At 40.8% G+C, this 16,969-nt stretch overlaps 1 protein-coding gene across 4 annotated transcripts in view; it reads left to right on the forward strand.

Annotated features, from left to right (window-relative positions):
• pde3a (phosphodiesterase 3A, cGMP-inhibited) overlaps nucleotides 1-16,969 on the forward strand; it is an 80,446-nt gene that overhangs the window by 58,524 nt on the left and 4,953 nt on the right. For all 4 annotated transcript variants that reach the window (XM_017494585.3, XM_017494586.3, XM_017494584.3 and 1 more), the window contains 6 exons: nucleotides 7,051-7,162; nucleotides 7,479-7,592; nucleotides 8,032-8,231; nucleotides 12,182-12,385; nucleotides 12,462-12,623; nucleotides 15,625-15,901. In XM_017494585.3, the coding sequence (XP_017350074.1) occupies nucleotides 7,051-7,162; nucleotides 7,479-7,592; nucleotides 8,032-8,231; nucleotides 12,182-12,385; nucleotides 12,462-12,623; nucleotides 15,625-15,901 (1,069 nt within the window). The remainder of the gene's footprint in view (nucleotides 1-7,050; nucleotides 7,163-7,478; nucleotides 7,593-8,031; nucleotides 8,232-12,181; nucleotides 12,386-12,461; nucleotides 12,624-15,624; nucleotides 15,902-16,969) is intronic.

Below are 16,969 nucleotides of genomic sequence, written 5' to 3' on the forward strand. Positions count from 1 at the left end.
CTTTTGGCAAAACATGGGCATCATATTTAGGACTGTATGTACCTGTTCTGGCACTAACCGAAGCCCTGTAGTTTTTCCTAAAATATTTAAATGGGCCATATTACTTTGTGTGAATGAGTCGTCATAACTCATAACTGGGAATAAACACTTGATCTTGTCTTCTTCCTTGTGGTTCAATAATTTGTCATTGACGGACCTTCTATTGTCTGACCATCAGCGCTTAATGATTGATACCGCTCTAGTGGTGGCTGCTGCTCCTCCTAAACTTCTGCTTTTAATGAAAAGTCTCCTGTGGAGTTTTCCTCATTGTTTACCCAGTCACTGCATAAATCATATGCATTTTTCCAGTGCTGAAGAATTGCTAAACCAATTCAACCAGTTATGTTTACTTGCGCTAGACACCACTGTTCTTTTAAGCTTCCACTGGGATAAACAGTCATATACTTAGTTTTAAATAACTTTGTAAAGAACACTGCATAATTGGAAAGCCTTGATGCTTTATATGTAATACCTTCAGTTGAAAGACTTAATGTCTTATTACAATAGTATGGCCTCTTTGAAAAAGTTTTTCTTCAATAGCATCCTTCCTGTTTTAAGTATTTTAAGGGTATTACTAGCATGTTCATTAGTTACAAGAAGGACTAGATTTGTTTATCATGACTGCATCCCCATCGATGCCCTTGGTGTCGATGTCTGTTCCCTTTTAAAGGGAACTCAACATTGTGTGAGCTCCATGCTGTGGGATGCGCCCTTGTGTATGACCGACATCTGAAGCTTGTGTAACATCGTGCCTATTTATAGGCCTGTCGTTATCAGGTGATGTGGCAATTAAGCACACTGCATGATATAAAAACGGCACCTGTGAACCATGCCGTCAGCCTTATTATCTTCAGCGAGACTGCATGTCGGTTCTTTGTGTAATGCTTGCAAAAAGACTCTTCATTTCCTCTCTATCTTTTTTTTTAACAAAAAATCTCTTTACTTTCTGTCCCTTTAAAAAAAAATAGCAAAGTATGAGTGATAGAGAATTTAGGACGTATGTTATGCCTTACTCCCATTTCATCATGGGGGGATGGGGACACACTTTCTGTGTGAAGTGTCTAGTGATGGAGCAAGCCAGGGCAGCCCTCGAGAGGTCTGACTGTGCACATTGTGAACGCCTTACAACTAAGCAGCTCCGCTCGCGACTCGCTCTCTTCGCGGCCGAAGGGAGTTTGTTTTCAGAGCCTCGCAGATCCTCAGGTCTTGGGGATCTCATATGGATCTGGAAGAGGAGCCAGAGATGATCGCTGCTCTATCTCTTTATCTGTCTACCGGGTCCGGCTCTCTGCCGGATTTTGGAGCTCGAGTCGCGGCAACTCCTTCTAAGCCAAAAAAAGACTCCTCCTTCTGCTATGGAAAGGCTCTCCTTTCTTACTCCTCTCTGACTCCGAGGAGCCAGAAGGGTGTGACAAAAACAGAGAGCAGCTCTCAAGCATATAAAGAGCTGCTTGAAGTGATTACTAAGGCTGGATGAACTTTTTTTCTCCCCAGTGAAAATAAATCTCACTCACACTGCAGAAAACTCCCCTTTTTTCCAGAAGTGCATGACAAAATATCATGCTTCTGGGAAAACTATGCATAAGCCGTAGTTATAACCCCATGATGTCGGATTATTTGGCCATCATGGGGAATGATCAGCACGGCTATTTAGCTATGGTGGAGCTAAGGTAAAAGCAGACCTGCTGAGTGATCTTGACATACAGCAGAAGTTAGCCAGTTCCTTCTCCGTTGTGTAGATTTCACCCAGTCACCCACGGGTGGAGCCCGGGCCAGCGCTAGTGCGAGGGAGGCACAGAAGGCAAGTGTGGCGGCCTAAACCCCCCCAACCCCGCGAAGAGCCAGGGGAACCAGGTGGCCACAGTTGCAGCCTGCTAATAGGCCTGATCTGAGAATGATCATAATGGCCGTCCAGACAAAGAAGGAGCATTCCTGAGGGGTGTATCAGGGGACATGAGGTTGTTAGGGAATTAGCCCCCAGTGCTACTGTAGGGCCTCCCCTAGCCAGGACTGTCCCAAGTTTTCAGAGTTGTCCTGTCAGCGAGCTGTTACAGGGCAAGGAAAATCTTATGCTTTCCCGCCAATAGAATATAGAAAAGTTAACATCACTAAAATAGCATCTGGCAGCATGGATACTACTGCCAAATGTGTCTCCATGGGTTCTGTGTACCATAGAAGCCTGTCTACCAGGTCCATTTTAGAGCTTGACCCCCCCTGGTTCAGAGGTGTGCTCACCACTGTAGTCAGCAAAGAGCAGAGCCCGACGGTAGTGCAGGAAGTAGGATCCCCCTGCACAAAGGGGCCATAGGACATGTACCCCGTTCCCTGAGGGAAGGAATCTGCAAAAAAGAACAATGGTCTACAAAAAAGATGGGAGTATGTGGCCAATTTTAGATCTGCATCATCTGAACCGTACCATCTAAACTACCTGGACGACTGGTTAATTTAAGCACAATCCAAGGAACTGGCAATTCACCATCGAGATGTTGTTCTCACCCACATGAAGAGCTTGGGGCTCAGGTTGAACCTCAGAAAAGTATGCTTCCTCTAGTGCAGAGGACAACTTTTCTAGAGGTTATAAGGATTCTACTACGATGAGGGTGTTTCTATCCCCAACATGTGTAGGGTCAATCCTATCAACATTTGAGCAAGATAAAGCTGGATCTGGGCATCCCCTCCAGTCTCTACAAGGGACTGTTGGAGTTTATGGCAGTAGCAGCCAATGTCATACCATTGGGCCTATTGCACAAGAGACCATTTCAGTGGGGGCTGAAAAGTCAGGGGTTTCGTCCGAGGATGAAACCTCTGAGAGTAATCAGTGTCAAGTGGCGATGCCTACATGCTCTGAGAATTTGGAGGTGTCCCCGGCTCCTAGCCTTGGGTCACACTATATGGACATCTCCTTATCGCAAGACGGTAATGACCAATACCTCCCTCATGGGCTGGGGCACGGTCTTAGATGGCTGTCCAGCTCACAGTCTCTGGTTCGGCCAAGCGGAAGTGGATGGGTTCACCTCCAAGGAGACAACACACTGCCTGTTGTGGTTTGCCCTCACTCCTCCCACACCACTGGGGCTGGATGCCATGGTGCACATGTGGCCAAGGTCACATCTGTACGTTTTTCCCATGATCGTTCTGCTCCCACAAGTTCTAGCGAGAGTTCGCCAAGATGTCTGCTGCTAGTAGCACCTTATTGGCCAGCTCGAATATGGTTCTCAGTGATAATATCCCTGCTGTCTCATGCCCGAGGGCTGATTTATCACCCTCGGCCGGATCGATGGAAACTGAGTCTGAAACTGAGGGACACCATTTGATATCACCCTTAGTCAGTCTCAGAGAAGCTTCTGACTCTAAAGTAGCTCTTCTGCTGACCCTGGCATTCCTCACGCAAGTAGGAGATCTATAAGTTCTCTCTGTTGCCCCTTCCTACCTTGACTTTGCCCCTAGATTATCCAGGGCCTTCCTATATCCTAGGCCGGATTATATTCCTAAAGTGCCTACGTCTGCTGCCCAGCCAGTAGTGTTGCAGGCATTCTGCCCTCCTCCATTGCACCTACTGTGTCCAGTAAGGGCTCTCTGTACTAACATCCACCTCTCCGGCCAGTGGCATAATCTCCAGCCAGCTGCATCTCTAATTGGATAGTGGAAGCAATCTCTATCGCTTATGAGGCATGCGGGCTCGCTACGTCTCTGGGCATAAGGGCTCATTCCACTAGGGGGGGCACCTCCTCAAAGGCCTTGTCCAACGGGGTATCCTTACAGGATGTGTGTGCTGCTGCAGGGTGGTCTACGCCACACACATTCAATCGATATTAAAGCCTGGATATACATTCCACCCTGGGCTTTAGTGTCTTGCAGTGACCCTCAGGCTCAGTTGTTTTTGTACAGGTCATACCCTCAGTATGACAGAGTTGGTACTGTCGTTCCCGCAGCGTGGAGCTCACACAACGTTGAGTTCCCTTAGACAGGGAACGTCTGGGTTACACATGTAACCCTATTCCCTGAGAAAGGAATGAGACGTTGCGTAGCTTTGTCATACTGGGGCATGCCTGTGAATAGTGTCTTTGCTTCAGATAATAGAGGCTGACACCGCGGTTCACAGGTGACGTTATTATATCAAGCAACACGCTTAATTGCCATGTCGCCTGATCACGGCAAGCCTATAAATAGGTATGATGATACACAAGCTTCAGTTGCCGGTTACGCATGAGGGCGCTTCCCACAGGTTGCTCAACTTCAAACCGTACAGAACTCAGCCTTGAGGCTTCTGACATGAACAAAGCACTCAGCTCATATTACGCCCCCTTTTGGCCTCCTTACATTGGCTACCTGTAAGCTATAGAACTGATTTGAATATTATTTTAATAACTTACAAAGCATTACATGGTCTTGCCCCAGAATACATTAGTGAGCTTTTAAATTCATATTCTCTTGCTAGACCTCTCAGTTCATCTAGCCTGGGTCTGTTGGCTGTTCTAGTCTCTCACTTAGTATTAGTTTTTAAATGACTTGTTTTTATAGCAGTTCAAGTTTGCTGGGCATTGAGAGAACCTGGCTGAGCCCTGTATCATGGCTGTTGAGTCTTTGGCCTAGGGGCTTGATGGTGCACATCCAGAATTTTCCACCCTGTCCAGATCCTGTACACCTCCTCTGACAGTCTGAAGATGACAGTGCAGGGACCCACCCAGCTTTCCATTAGCTTGGGTGGAGAGCTCTCATTTCCAACTGGGTTGAACACTCTTTCTGTATCCTGGAGTATCTCTCCCAGGCAGAACATGTTGTAAGTCAGTTTTTTGGCATGCACCAGCCCTTGTCTGGTGTCCTCTCACCAGGTCATCAGCAACCCTTACTAACAAACATACCCTGGCACCAGCTCCTCCATAGAGTGGGCCTATGGTGGGGAGCCAAATGCCAGGTCTACAGCTGTGTGCAACTCACAGATAAACAAATGCATGTCTGGATCCTTGTCCTGCTGATGTTGGATGTTATAGATGGACTAAATTGTGTTGTCAGTGTCTGGTTGAAACATTCCACCAAGCCATTGATTTGGGAATGTTGGGGTGGTGTGTATTTCTGATCCTCAAGCAACAGCATGACTCTCCCATAGTGTACTCCATGGTGAGTGGCATGATTGCATCCCTGGTCATTGTGCAGCTACTTGGTGCACCTTGGTTCAGAATATTTCCTTGACCAAATTTTGCACTGTGCTGAGCAGTGGTGCTCTTGTGAATGTAGAGGAGCACTGACACTGTTCCTTACACATTGTGCAGGTGACATAGCAATGCACAAAAACTTCAACATCCAGTCTGCAGCTGGGCTAATGGAAGTGCTGTTACAGATGTTGAGGTGTCTTGGTCACACTGAATAGGTCCATTTCAGCTGGCCCATGAGTATCATTTAGCACTTTTTCCCACAGGCTCTGGGGGCAGACGACAAAGCACAGGAGCAAGGATAGCATCTTCCCAGCAACAATCCACAAGGCTGTCTCAGACTACCAAGTTGTATACCTTCTGCTTCTGAGTGGCCCACGAATGACAATAACTGACCAGTCCAACCTCTGGCCCTGTGAAGCCAAATGAGCAGTCGCATCAGCTCACCGTAATTTTACTGGGCCTGCTGAAACTCTTCTGCAGTGATACCAGAGCCCACCACCACTGCAGCCAATGCGTCTGCCATTGATGGTGAAGCAACCACTGCCATCACCATTACACACTGTAATTGAGACTACAGTTGACACAGGATAAATCACAAGTTGTCTCAACCCAGTCCCATGAACATGACAATGAGATCAGTTGCCTCTCCAGTCACTAGATCTGAATCCAAGAGAGCACCTATGGGATGTAGTAGGATGGGAGATTCTCAGTATGAATGTACGGGTTGACAAACCATGGATACGATAAGTAGTTTCTACTGGGATAAGTAGAAAAACTTGTGCAGAAAATAGAGCAGGGGTGTCAAACACAGCCTAATCAATGTTCTAATCGGACCCACCAAATGACTGTAGAAGCCATGTTATAAATGAAAATTATCTTGTGGAGATAAAAAGAGCTAGTTTCTTTTGTTCCACTAGGGGGCAAAATAGAGCACTAAATGCCCGAAATGTGCTAACAATATGTAACTGTCCATTAGCAAGATAAACATTATTGCTGCAAACATGGCTCTTTCAAAAATAAGAAAAGAAGACAAAAAGTGTTGGGTTTTCCAAGGGAAAATGTGATGACAAATATATGAAGACATGCATCCTTAAAGCTGCAGAAACTATGTGCTCTGGCAAGCAGCAAGCTTTACCCAACATCAGCCTGAAGAGAAAATTTCAGGTGTCTCTGAAAACAACCAGTTAAAGGATGTCATTTATTGCTTGTTTAGTGACAAGGACATTCACAATGGCTTGCTGTACCATAGAGAAGTAACATATTGTGGTATGTGGGAACTATGGTATTTATTTGGATGGCTAGGACTCCCCCCCTACAGATTTGGATGAGTTCTTTCATGATGAAAGAAATCTGTTGCTGAGCATGAGCACCTTAATAACTGTCCTTGAGACACAACATGCACTTGCAGATCTCAGCCTGGATATTGATCATTCTGGCCTCGCCATGCTGTGCCTTCTAATGGAAAAGTGCTATTATTACTATATGCCTATAGTGTGCACTAAGTTGTTTGTGTCATTACCTACACACAGTGTAAAAAAAAATACCAACAAATGCTGGTGATGTTCCTGATACACAAATACTAGCACGACACTCACAACAATGCCACAGATGTGCTGAAAATAACAGACAACCCAAGTAACATGTCGTCACTTCTGGTGCTATTGTGTAGTTCAGTAAATTAAGTTTTAGGAAGTGGAAGATATGGTGCATGTGGATATGTATGTGTCATTCTTAGGAGTTCTATATATTTTTTTTTCTTTTAAGGTTATGATGTAAGCCTCAGTTGGCCAGACCATAAGCTTTCAGTGGTCTTTATTTGTCAATTTTGAAGTCTCTGATCTCCAACTGCGTGCTCTAGATGTCTTACAGGCTATTTGAAGATACTGGTCTCTTTAAAATGTTCCACATCCCAGTGAAGGAATTCATGAATTACTTCCATGCCTTGGAGAATGGTTACAGGGACATCCCATGTAAGTAGGAGAGAGCAATAAAGGAATTTGCATGAATTAGGTCCATTGGTTGGTCCATTTAGCATTAACTGTCATTCTAGAGCTGATTATAACAAATTGTATAATGTTGTTTTTGTTATTGTTGATATTAATATTGCGAAAGGAAAATAAGCAGAACTGAATTACCTTCTGTGTATACTATTTATAGTATTACAGCCGCTTGTATCTCGTACATAACAAATTATTCTGTTATTGCAAGCTACTGCTTTTTCTCATCTGAACCACTGCATTGCCCACCAGCAGCTTGGTTCAGTACTGCATCTCTCTTCCACTTCAGATCACAACAGGATCCATGCAACAGATGTCCTCCATGCTGTCTGGTATCTTACCACACAGCCTGTACCAGGCTTACCTTTGCTGGCTCACAACTCTATATCAGTCAGTGATTCAGGTAAGAATAATTAGCATTTTAGCATGATTTGACTACCATTTTTGGGAAGGTCAATTCCTTTCAGTGCTTCAAAGTCATATATCTAGGAATGTTGGGCCTCGTTGATCAATCTTTTAGTAAAGTTTGTGTAACCCAAACTGAACAAAAATTTTCAGACAAAAAATTATGCAATTTAAACTTATATAGTATAAATTTGATGTTGATCAGGTTATGGTTTATATTAGTTACCTTATGCTAAATTACAACATACTCAGGAGCATGAGTAGGATACGAACATTATCAACACCCAATTTCTTGGATGATTTATGAATAAAATTTAAAAGTGATTTATGAATAAATCCATTCGTATCCAGCTTGATAAATGAGGCCCATGTGTGTATGTGTGGCTTATTCCTAGCTTTAACTTTGAATGGTCTTTTCTTTCTCCTTGCTTGTGCAGACGCTGTCAGTGGGATCAGTCATGGTAATATGGATTATCTGTTCTCTAAGACCTACCCAAAAATGGAGGATGGCTATGGCTGTCTTTCAGGGCTTATTCCTGCCTTGGAGCTGATGGCACTGTATGTGGCAGCTGCCATGCATGACTATGACCATCCTGGCAGAACCAATGCCTTCCTGGTGGCCACCAGTGCTCCGCAGGTAGAACTGCTGAATGAAAAATTACCGAATGAAAAATTAATATATACAGTACATCACAACAATTGGTACAACCTATTTCTATCTATCTATCTGTCTGTCTGTCTGTCTGTCTGTCTGCCTGCCTGCCTGCCTGTCCGTCATGAGTGTTAGGCATTACAGGAAGGATGAATGTAGTCTGTTAACAGTAAGCTTTGTTTGCTGAACATAATGGGCAAATGTATGGGAGGTATTTTGCCAAAAATAATTACAAAAAAATTTAAACTTTACATTTTTTAAAAAAATTTAAACTTTCTTTTCATTTACTTTTCTTCTACATCATATAGATATTTTGTGTCCATAATTATAATTGAAACGATAATAAGAAAAGAAAATCCAGACTACATTTTGCATTTTCTTGATGAACTGCAAAGTGAGTACAAAATTAAAATAAAATAAAAATGCAATAAATAATTTTCCTGGGCTACATATCTGACTAAATGCATATTAAAATATTTAATGGATAAATAATATCAAAAGCAATTGTAACTTGCAAGTGCAGTTGTATATCAAAAAATTTGAATATCATGAAAAAGTACATTTTTCCCTGTAATTTTATTCAAAAAGTGGAACTTTCATATAGTCTAGATTCATTACACATAAAGTGAAATATTTCAAGCCTTTTTTTTGTTTTCATCCTGATGATTATGGCTCATGGAAATCAAAAATCCAGTATCTCAAAATATTGGAATAAAGAATTTATAATGGAGAAATGTCGACCAGAGAAGACTCTAATCAGATAATTAACTCAGAACACCTGTGAAGGTTTCCTGAGTCTTTAATCTCTCAGTCTGGGTCAGTACACACACAATCACGGGGAAGATGGAAGTGAATGCTGCGTTTCATTTGGAAATCAAGGTCCCAGAGTCTGGAGGAAGAGTGGAGAGGAACAGAATCCAAGCTGCTTGAAGTTTCCACAGTCAGTGATGATTTGGGTTGCCATGTCATCTGCTGGTGTTGGTCCAGTGTGTTTTCTCAAGTCGAGAGTCGATGCAGCGTCTACCAGGAGATTTTAGATACTTCATGCCTCCATCTGCTGACGAACTTTATGGAGATGCTGATTTCCTTTTCCAGCAGGACTCTGCACCTGCCCAAAGTGCCAAAACTTCTAGTAATTGGTTTATGACCGTGGTATTACTGTACTTGATCGCCCAGCCGACTCGCCTTACCCGAACCCCATAGAGAGTCTACGAGAGACACCAGACCCGACAATACAGACGAGCTGAAGACCGCTATCAAAGCAACCTGGACTTCCAGAACACCTCAACAGTGCCACAGGCTGATCGCCTCCATGCCACGCCGCACCGATGCAGTAATTTGTGCAAAAGGTTTAAAACCCTGACCGAGTATCGAGTGCATAAATTAACATACTTGTCCAAAGGTTGAGATTTCTGTATTTTAAATTCTTTATTCTAACATTTTGAGATACTGGATTTTTTATTTCCATGAGCTGTAAGCTATAATCATCAAGATAAAAAAAAAGGCTTGAAATATTTCACGTTATGTGTAATGAATCTAGACTATATGAAAGTTCCACTTTTTGAATTCAATGAAATGAAATTGAATTAAATTGAATTTTTAAAAAATGAACTTTTCCACGATATTCAAATTTTTTGATGCACCTGTATGTGATTCCAGCATTTCAGCATGGAGGTAGTGAGGGAAGTGACTAAGAACCCAATGACCACTGTAACAGAACTTCAGAAGTCCTCCACAGAGATGTGAGAACCTGCCAGAAATTTAGTCAGTCCATCCATACTCAATCAGTAAGGCCTTTATGGTAGAGAGTAAAAGGCAGACAGCAGGCACTTAAAACACTACACTATGACTGGCGAAAATCAGGTACTGCTCATCAACTGGTAATATCATCCCTACAGTGAAGCATGGTGATGAAGCATGCTATGATGGTGTCTCAGAGGCAGGGATAGGGACATTGGTCAGAATTGAGGAAAGGATGAATGCAGCAAGATTCTCTCAGGTTTGTCAGCAAGATACTGTAAGACATAGAGGTCCTTGAAGAAATACTGCTCCAGACTGCACATGACCTCAGACTGGAGCAAAGGGAGAAACTGCCCAAATCATGTGTGCAAAGCTTGTAGAGACTTTCCGAGAAAACTCAAAGCAGTAATTTCTGTCAAAGGTGTTTCTTCAAAGTAGTGAATAAAGGATCAGGAATCTTATCTAAATGAGATATTTCAGGTTTTGATTTTTTGGTTGGTCCTAAAATAGACATTAACTGGTGACATTAGCCAATGCGAGAGAGGCCTTTAATTGCTTAGAAGTTACCCTGGGTTCCTTTGTGACCTCACAGACTATTACACGTCCTTTAACAATGGTCTTAAATTTCCTCCGTTTCTACACAATCTGTCTCACTGTAGATCGGTGGAGTCCAAACTCTTTAGAGATGGTTTTATAAACTTTTCCAGCCTGATGAGCTTCAACAACTCTTCTTTGGAGGTCCTCAGAAATCTCCTTTTTTCGTACAATGATACACTTCCACAAATATGTGTTGTGAAGATCAGACTCCGATAGATCCCTGTTCTTTAAATAAAACCGGACGCTCACTCACTCTCACCTGATCATCATCCTCCCATTGATCGAAAACACCTGACTCTAATTTCACCTTCAAATCAACTAGAGGTTTTGCCACCCACAGATATGTAATTTTGGATCATTTTCTTTAATAAATAATTGACCAAGTACAATATTTTAGTCTCTTTGTCTACTTTTAGAACTTGTGTGAAAATCTGATGATGTTTAGGTCATATTTATATATATATATATATATATATATATATATATATATATATATATATATATATATATAAAGGGTTCACAAACTTTCAAGCATCACTGTAACATCAACACAAGCAATGACTGAGTAAAGCATCAGGATGAATCATTGAGGTGTAGAGGATGAGTGGTTTCACAACAGTAGAAGTGTGTCAGGATCAGGCAGCAGCATCATGTCAGGCAGCAGGAGTGCATGAACAGCTCAATAGATCCTGCAGTGGTTTAAAAAGTTGCACATTGTGATCAGAGTGCAAGTAAGGACTCCAGCAAGGTCTTAGCTATGGGCAAGAGCCTGAAAGTAATGAGGGCACCCTGGGACATAAAGCATCCTGCCCATTAAGCCCCCAGATCTGCACTGTTAAAGAGATGGGGGGAGGGAGTGGGGTAGGTGTGACCATTCAATAATTTAAACCTAGGATTTTCAATAAAGCTACAGCAGCCATTGTGATTGTACATTTAATGTGTTAGTAAGGTGAAGTGCAAATGCTAGGACTGAAATGCAATTCAAATGAGTTCTCGGACGTATTTTCTGACTGGGTTAGGTTAACTCTGTTTTCTATTTCTATCCCAAATGTTTGTTTTAAACACACCATAGTGAGTGGTTCCCATAATAATCTCACTGACCCCTACTGAGTCTTATATAGAAATAAACACTGCTCTCAGAAGATCGAGTAGATTATCAAAGTGAATATTGACATCACCAATGATTATTGTGTTTTCAAAATATTTTTTTCCCGCTATATTAAATTATCCACATTCGTGGCTAATGCCCAGGTTATAAATATTCGTAATTCCTCCTCCTCTCCAAATACATAACAAATGGTATATTTAGCTGTAACACTAATAAATCTACTGTATGTAACTGTTTTTTTTTGTTGTTTTTTTTAAAAGGAGTTAAAAATGGGGGCGGGTTGGGGGGATGTTGAGAGAGGTATGCAACAACTACATTAAAACCTCAGGAAAAGGGTCCAGATTGGCTACTGTGTATGAAATACTGTTGCCTTTTTTTCCTATTGATACAGTATCAGTACATATAAGTGATCTGTTAATTGCATTTTCCTCATGTCTAAATGCTCATACAGTTAAATGCTCATATGAATTTGTCATTTTTGCTTGTGCAGGCGGTGCTGTACAATGACCGCTCAGTTCTGGAGAATCACCATGCTGCCTCGGCCTGGAATCTGTTCATGTCCCAGCCTGAGTACAACTTTCTGGCCAGCCTAGACCATGTGGATTTCAAGCGCTTTCGCTTTTTGGTTATTGAGGCCATTCTGGCCACTGACCTGAAAAAGCACTTTGACTTTTTGGCTGAGTTCAACGCTAAGGTGATCGCTTACTTCCATTATGCAGATTGATCATAAATGAAACACTACAACTTGTCAACTTGTCATTTGCATACAGGTGGGGCATGAAGGTTGCTCAGGTATTGACTGGTCCAACGAGAATGACCGGCTTTTGGTCTGCCAGATGTGTATCAAGCTTGCTGATGTTAACGGGCCACTGAAGCACAAAGATCTTCATCTTCAGTGGACAGAGGGCATTGTCAATGAGTTTTATGAGCAAGTATGCAATGCATTCATATACATATTTAATTTCTCCTGATTCTCTGAAATTGTGAGATATTTAGTAATAATATCTATGAATGTCAAGAAGCTTTAGTACTGAGTGAAAGCTTAAGTTCCCAGTAACGCCCTGTGTAATTGGAGCAATAATGCAAAGGTCCTTAGCAACCAGTTGGTGGATCAATAATGCTGACCCAGAGTCACTGGAGAAAAGCAGGATCATGTTGTTTCCTGGCAACAAGCCCCTTCCTTTTCAGCAGTGTTGAAGATAATGGTTTTACAACTGCACGGTTGACAGCAATAGACACCTATTAATACACTAAATAGACTCCACATGAACTGCATATCTCAGTATTATGCAACAAATCACATTAACAAGTCACATTTTATTTCTTTAACACCCCTCAAATAGGACACAGCCTATTTACAGTAGTTCATGTGAGAAAAGGTGCTGCAATTCTGAACAGAAGGAAGAAGATGACTGTTTTGTCAGGACCCCATTTACAGCATTAAAAAATCCTAATGCATAATCTATCTCTCTCTCTCTCTCTCTCTCTCTCTCTCTCTCTCTCTCTCTCTCTCTCTCTCTCTCTCTCTCTGGTTCTTGAATGATTCATTCAAGATGGCCTACATGATGGCCTTTTGAAAGACATTGCCACTGGTTGCCATAGAAACAGGAGGTCTTGATAGCTGTGCTTCATTGTTTATGCATGAATGTCATTCCAAAAGTGCAGTATATTAATTTCTTGTCAATTTTGGCAATTAAGGATTTTTTAAAATTAGGCCCACTGGACATATACGATACAGTCTTCAGGTTTTTGTCTTCATGATCCAATAACTCTTCAGACGTACAGACAAACTTTTAAACATAAAAGTTTAGAACAGTTGTTTTTTTCAGATCAAACTGATCAGAAGCATTGTGCTGGGATATATCACACATTATTAAAGACAACATGGTGGATAATGCATTTTGCTTTCACCCCCTAAACAAACAAGTTTAGGCTTCACAAGAGAAATGTAAGATAACTGATCATTTAAAAAAAAAAAAATACATAGTTGGAAATGTCACTCTACATGTTTTAGTAAAAAGCTCAGAAAAAATAATACTTTTTGGGAGCTTGCTCTTTCTTCTTTTTTATTTTTTTATAAAGCATGATGAATAAAACCTGAGGACTGTGAGTAATGAGTGCAGGTTTCTTTATATATTGTATATTCAGTACTGTATTAGATATTCTATTTTTTAGTACAAATTTTGTTATTTTGTTTTTCTGCATTATTGAGCCGGTACAAAAACATTTTATATTTCCAAACATTACATTTCCAACAAAAAATGTAATGTTAGAGAAAATCATTTGTTATGGTTGAAAAAAAATATGAATTAATATGAGATTATCAAAATGTGAAAACTGTCAGTGCAGCTACACACTTTCAAGAAATGTTGTGAATGAAAACTATGCTGAAAAATCTGATTTAAGACTGATGTGACAGGCAAACAGTGCAAAACACAGACAGTACAGGCCAGGTCCGGTTGTGAAATGGTAATGCAGGCCATGAAAACTGAAAAAGTGGATTAAATCGTTTCAGTGTGTTTAGGTAGAATGCTGAACTTGTCAGATTGATCGATCCACACTGCAAAAAATGTCGGTCTTGAAACAAACAAGACACTTAAATCTAGTTAAAGTGTACTAAAATCAAGCAAAACTGACTTTGTAAGACTAATATCTAGTCACTAAAAATGTTATAAATATTTTGTTAAAGTGAGATTACCTTTCTAACGCAAAACTTGCTTGACAAGATTATTTTTCTTTTTGCACTTATGCATTCCAGCATAATTTTTACCAAAGACAAGGTTTTTTTACTTTCTTGAAATTCCTTTTTTGCAGTGCATAGTTGTAACGAAGTGTGTTGATTTTTTTAATTGACTTTAAAATGGTGCCTGAACATTCAGATTGGGTCAGGATCTGCCACACTGTTTTACCGTGGACAGCTTTGGCCATTTTTGGCAGAAAGAAGGGAGTGCTTCAGCAAAAGCTTCTCAAGTCTCATGCAATTAAGGTAATAGGGTGTAACCAGAGAACACAGCAGCAAGTGGGATTAAATAGATTATATTACGCATCAATATACAAAATAAAAACAAATAACTTTTACTAAATAAGTGTCTCCTGGCTGACTTCTATAAATAGATATCAGCCAAACATGTAACGCAACTCTTGCTTATTGATTAACGATTTGTTTAAAGACAAGAACGTGATGTCAAAATGTCAATCCTTTAACATTCGCTAAGTTGCACACTCACTAACATGTAACATTCACTAGATTTATTTTACATACGTTATTTGCAGCCACAGAATAATGGAATTTATGTCAATAATTTGTGCAGATTAAAGGTTGTGTCACTCTAAAGAGTGACAGAGAAAAAGCTTGTCAGACATTGATTTATATACACAATATGGCCAAAAGTATGTAAACTTCCCATGCCAAAACCATGGGTGTTAAAATGGAGTTGGTCCCCCTTCATTGTTATAATAAGCTCCACTCTTCTGGGAAGGCTTCTCGAGCGTGGTGTGTGGATTTGGTGTTCATTCAGTTACAAGAGCTTTACTGAGGTTGAGGTCAGGTATTGATGTTGGGTGAGGAGTCTCCAGTTCCAGTTCATCCCAGCATTGTTCAGTAGTGTTGAGGTCAGGGTTCTGTGCTGGACCTTAACAAACCATGTCTTCATGGGGCTCGCTTTGTGCACAGAGGTTTGGGCCTCTTGTTTCCAGTGAAGGGAAACTGTAATGCTCCAGCATACAAAGATATCCGATACAATTGTATGCTTTTAACTTTGTAGCAACAGTTTGGCCATAAAGTGTATAATAAAATAAATCGACTAAAAATAAGTCCATTTTAAAATCAATGAGTAACCCCCCATTCACATGACGCCTGTCTCCTTAATGTTGTGTACCTCTGATTTACCCAGTATATTCTGTTGCATGTCACTGTCTTTGCACTGGTTACAGGGTGATGAGGAGGCCAGCCTGGATTTACCCATCAGCCCATTCATGGACCGTTCAGCCCCCCAGCTAGCCAAGTTGCAGGAGTCTTTCATCACACACATCGTCGGGCCGCTCTGCAGCTCCTATGACACAGCTGCCCTCATGCCTGGCCGGTGGGTGGAGCCTCAGCCCAGTGAGGCTGAAGAAGGATCTGGTGTGGAGGAGACTGATGAAGATGAAGAGGAGGAAGAAGAAGAAGACACAACAGAGGAAGATGCCTCAACCAACTCGGATCAGTCTCGTATGTTCATATTCATTTTGTACTTATTTGTGGGGTTTTTATCATTGGAGGATTTCGAGTCTGACAATTTTATACATCAAAATCCTCATCAGCATGCAGACATTTATAGAGGTCCAGAAGCAGTATGAATTTTTTTCATAAGGTTTGCATTTTGATGGTATGTGTAAGAGTTAAAAAGCATTTATTTGAAATGACTAGAAGTGATGTTGATGTTACTGTACAGGCTTACATACACACCGATTGGGAACTCCAGGGCTGTCAAATGTATTTAAGGAATTGCTCTTGAAATTTCCTTACTTAAAAGATTTCACACATGAATATTAATGACGTTATCATTTTGATAGCAAACATCAGTAGTAGCGCCACATTCTGCATTTGTGTCTCATAAACCAGTGAAAATATCATAAACAGGTAAAAAAAAATTAAAAAAAATTATTAAGCAAAGACACTAAGAATCAATAACATAATTTTATTATATACATTAATAAATATTCCAAGTGGCTTCCTGTTTAATTTCATGCTCACCACAAACAATATAAAATATACATAAAGTGGTATTGTAGAGCCCGATTAGTGTAATGTGGAATGTGATGGTGCACATTTAAAGTGTCACTCAGTGTACTTTATTCACTCATATTTCAAATAACTGAACAGTAATTTTCCCTAAAACGCCTGTCACTAATATTATGCAGAAAAAATCTTGCATATTTTCAGAATATTTTGGGGTATGAATTACAACCCTATTGTTTTTATTTTGCACTCTGGCACAGCACAAATAGTTTGTATTTTCTGTGAGTAGTGCACAACTGTCAAGGACACTACATTTTAGAAGTGGTTGCTCATGTGTCTTCCCTCCCTCCATTGTAACCCACGCCAGTGTTCTAGAAAGAAGCTAAATTACCTGCCAATAAAATACGACAGTTTTAAGCTTGAAATGAGTAAATATACTTAGAAATAGGATTGATAGTCTTATACTTTTAGTTTATTCAGGATAGCTTCACTTAGATATATATTTTTTTTTTGCAAAGTGGTAAAAATCTTCTGTGACCTCATCCACATCTCAGGCAA

The sequence above is a fragment of the Ictalurus punctatus genome, chromosome 19 (assembly GCF_001660625.3).
Source record: "Ictalurus punctatus breed USDA103 chromosome 19, Coco_2.0, whole genome shotgun sequence".
Taxonomy (NCBI): Eukaryota; Metazoa; Chordata; class Actinopteri; order Siluriformes; family Ictaluridae; genus Ictalurus; species Ictalurus punctatus.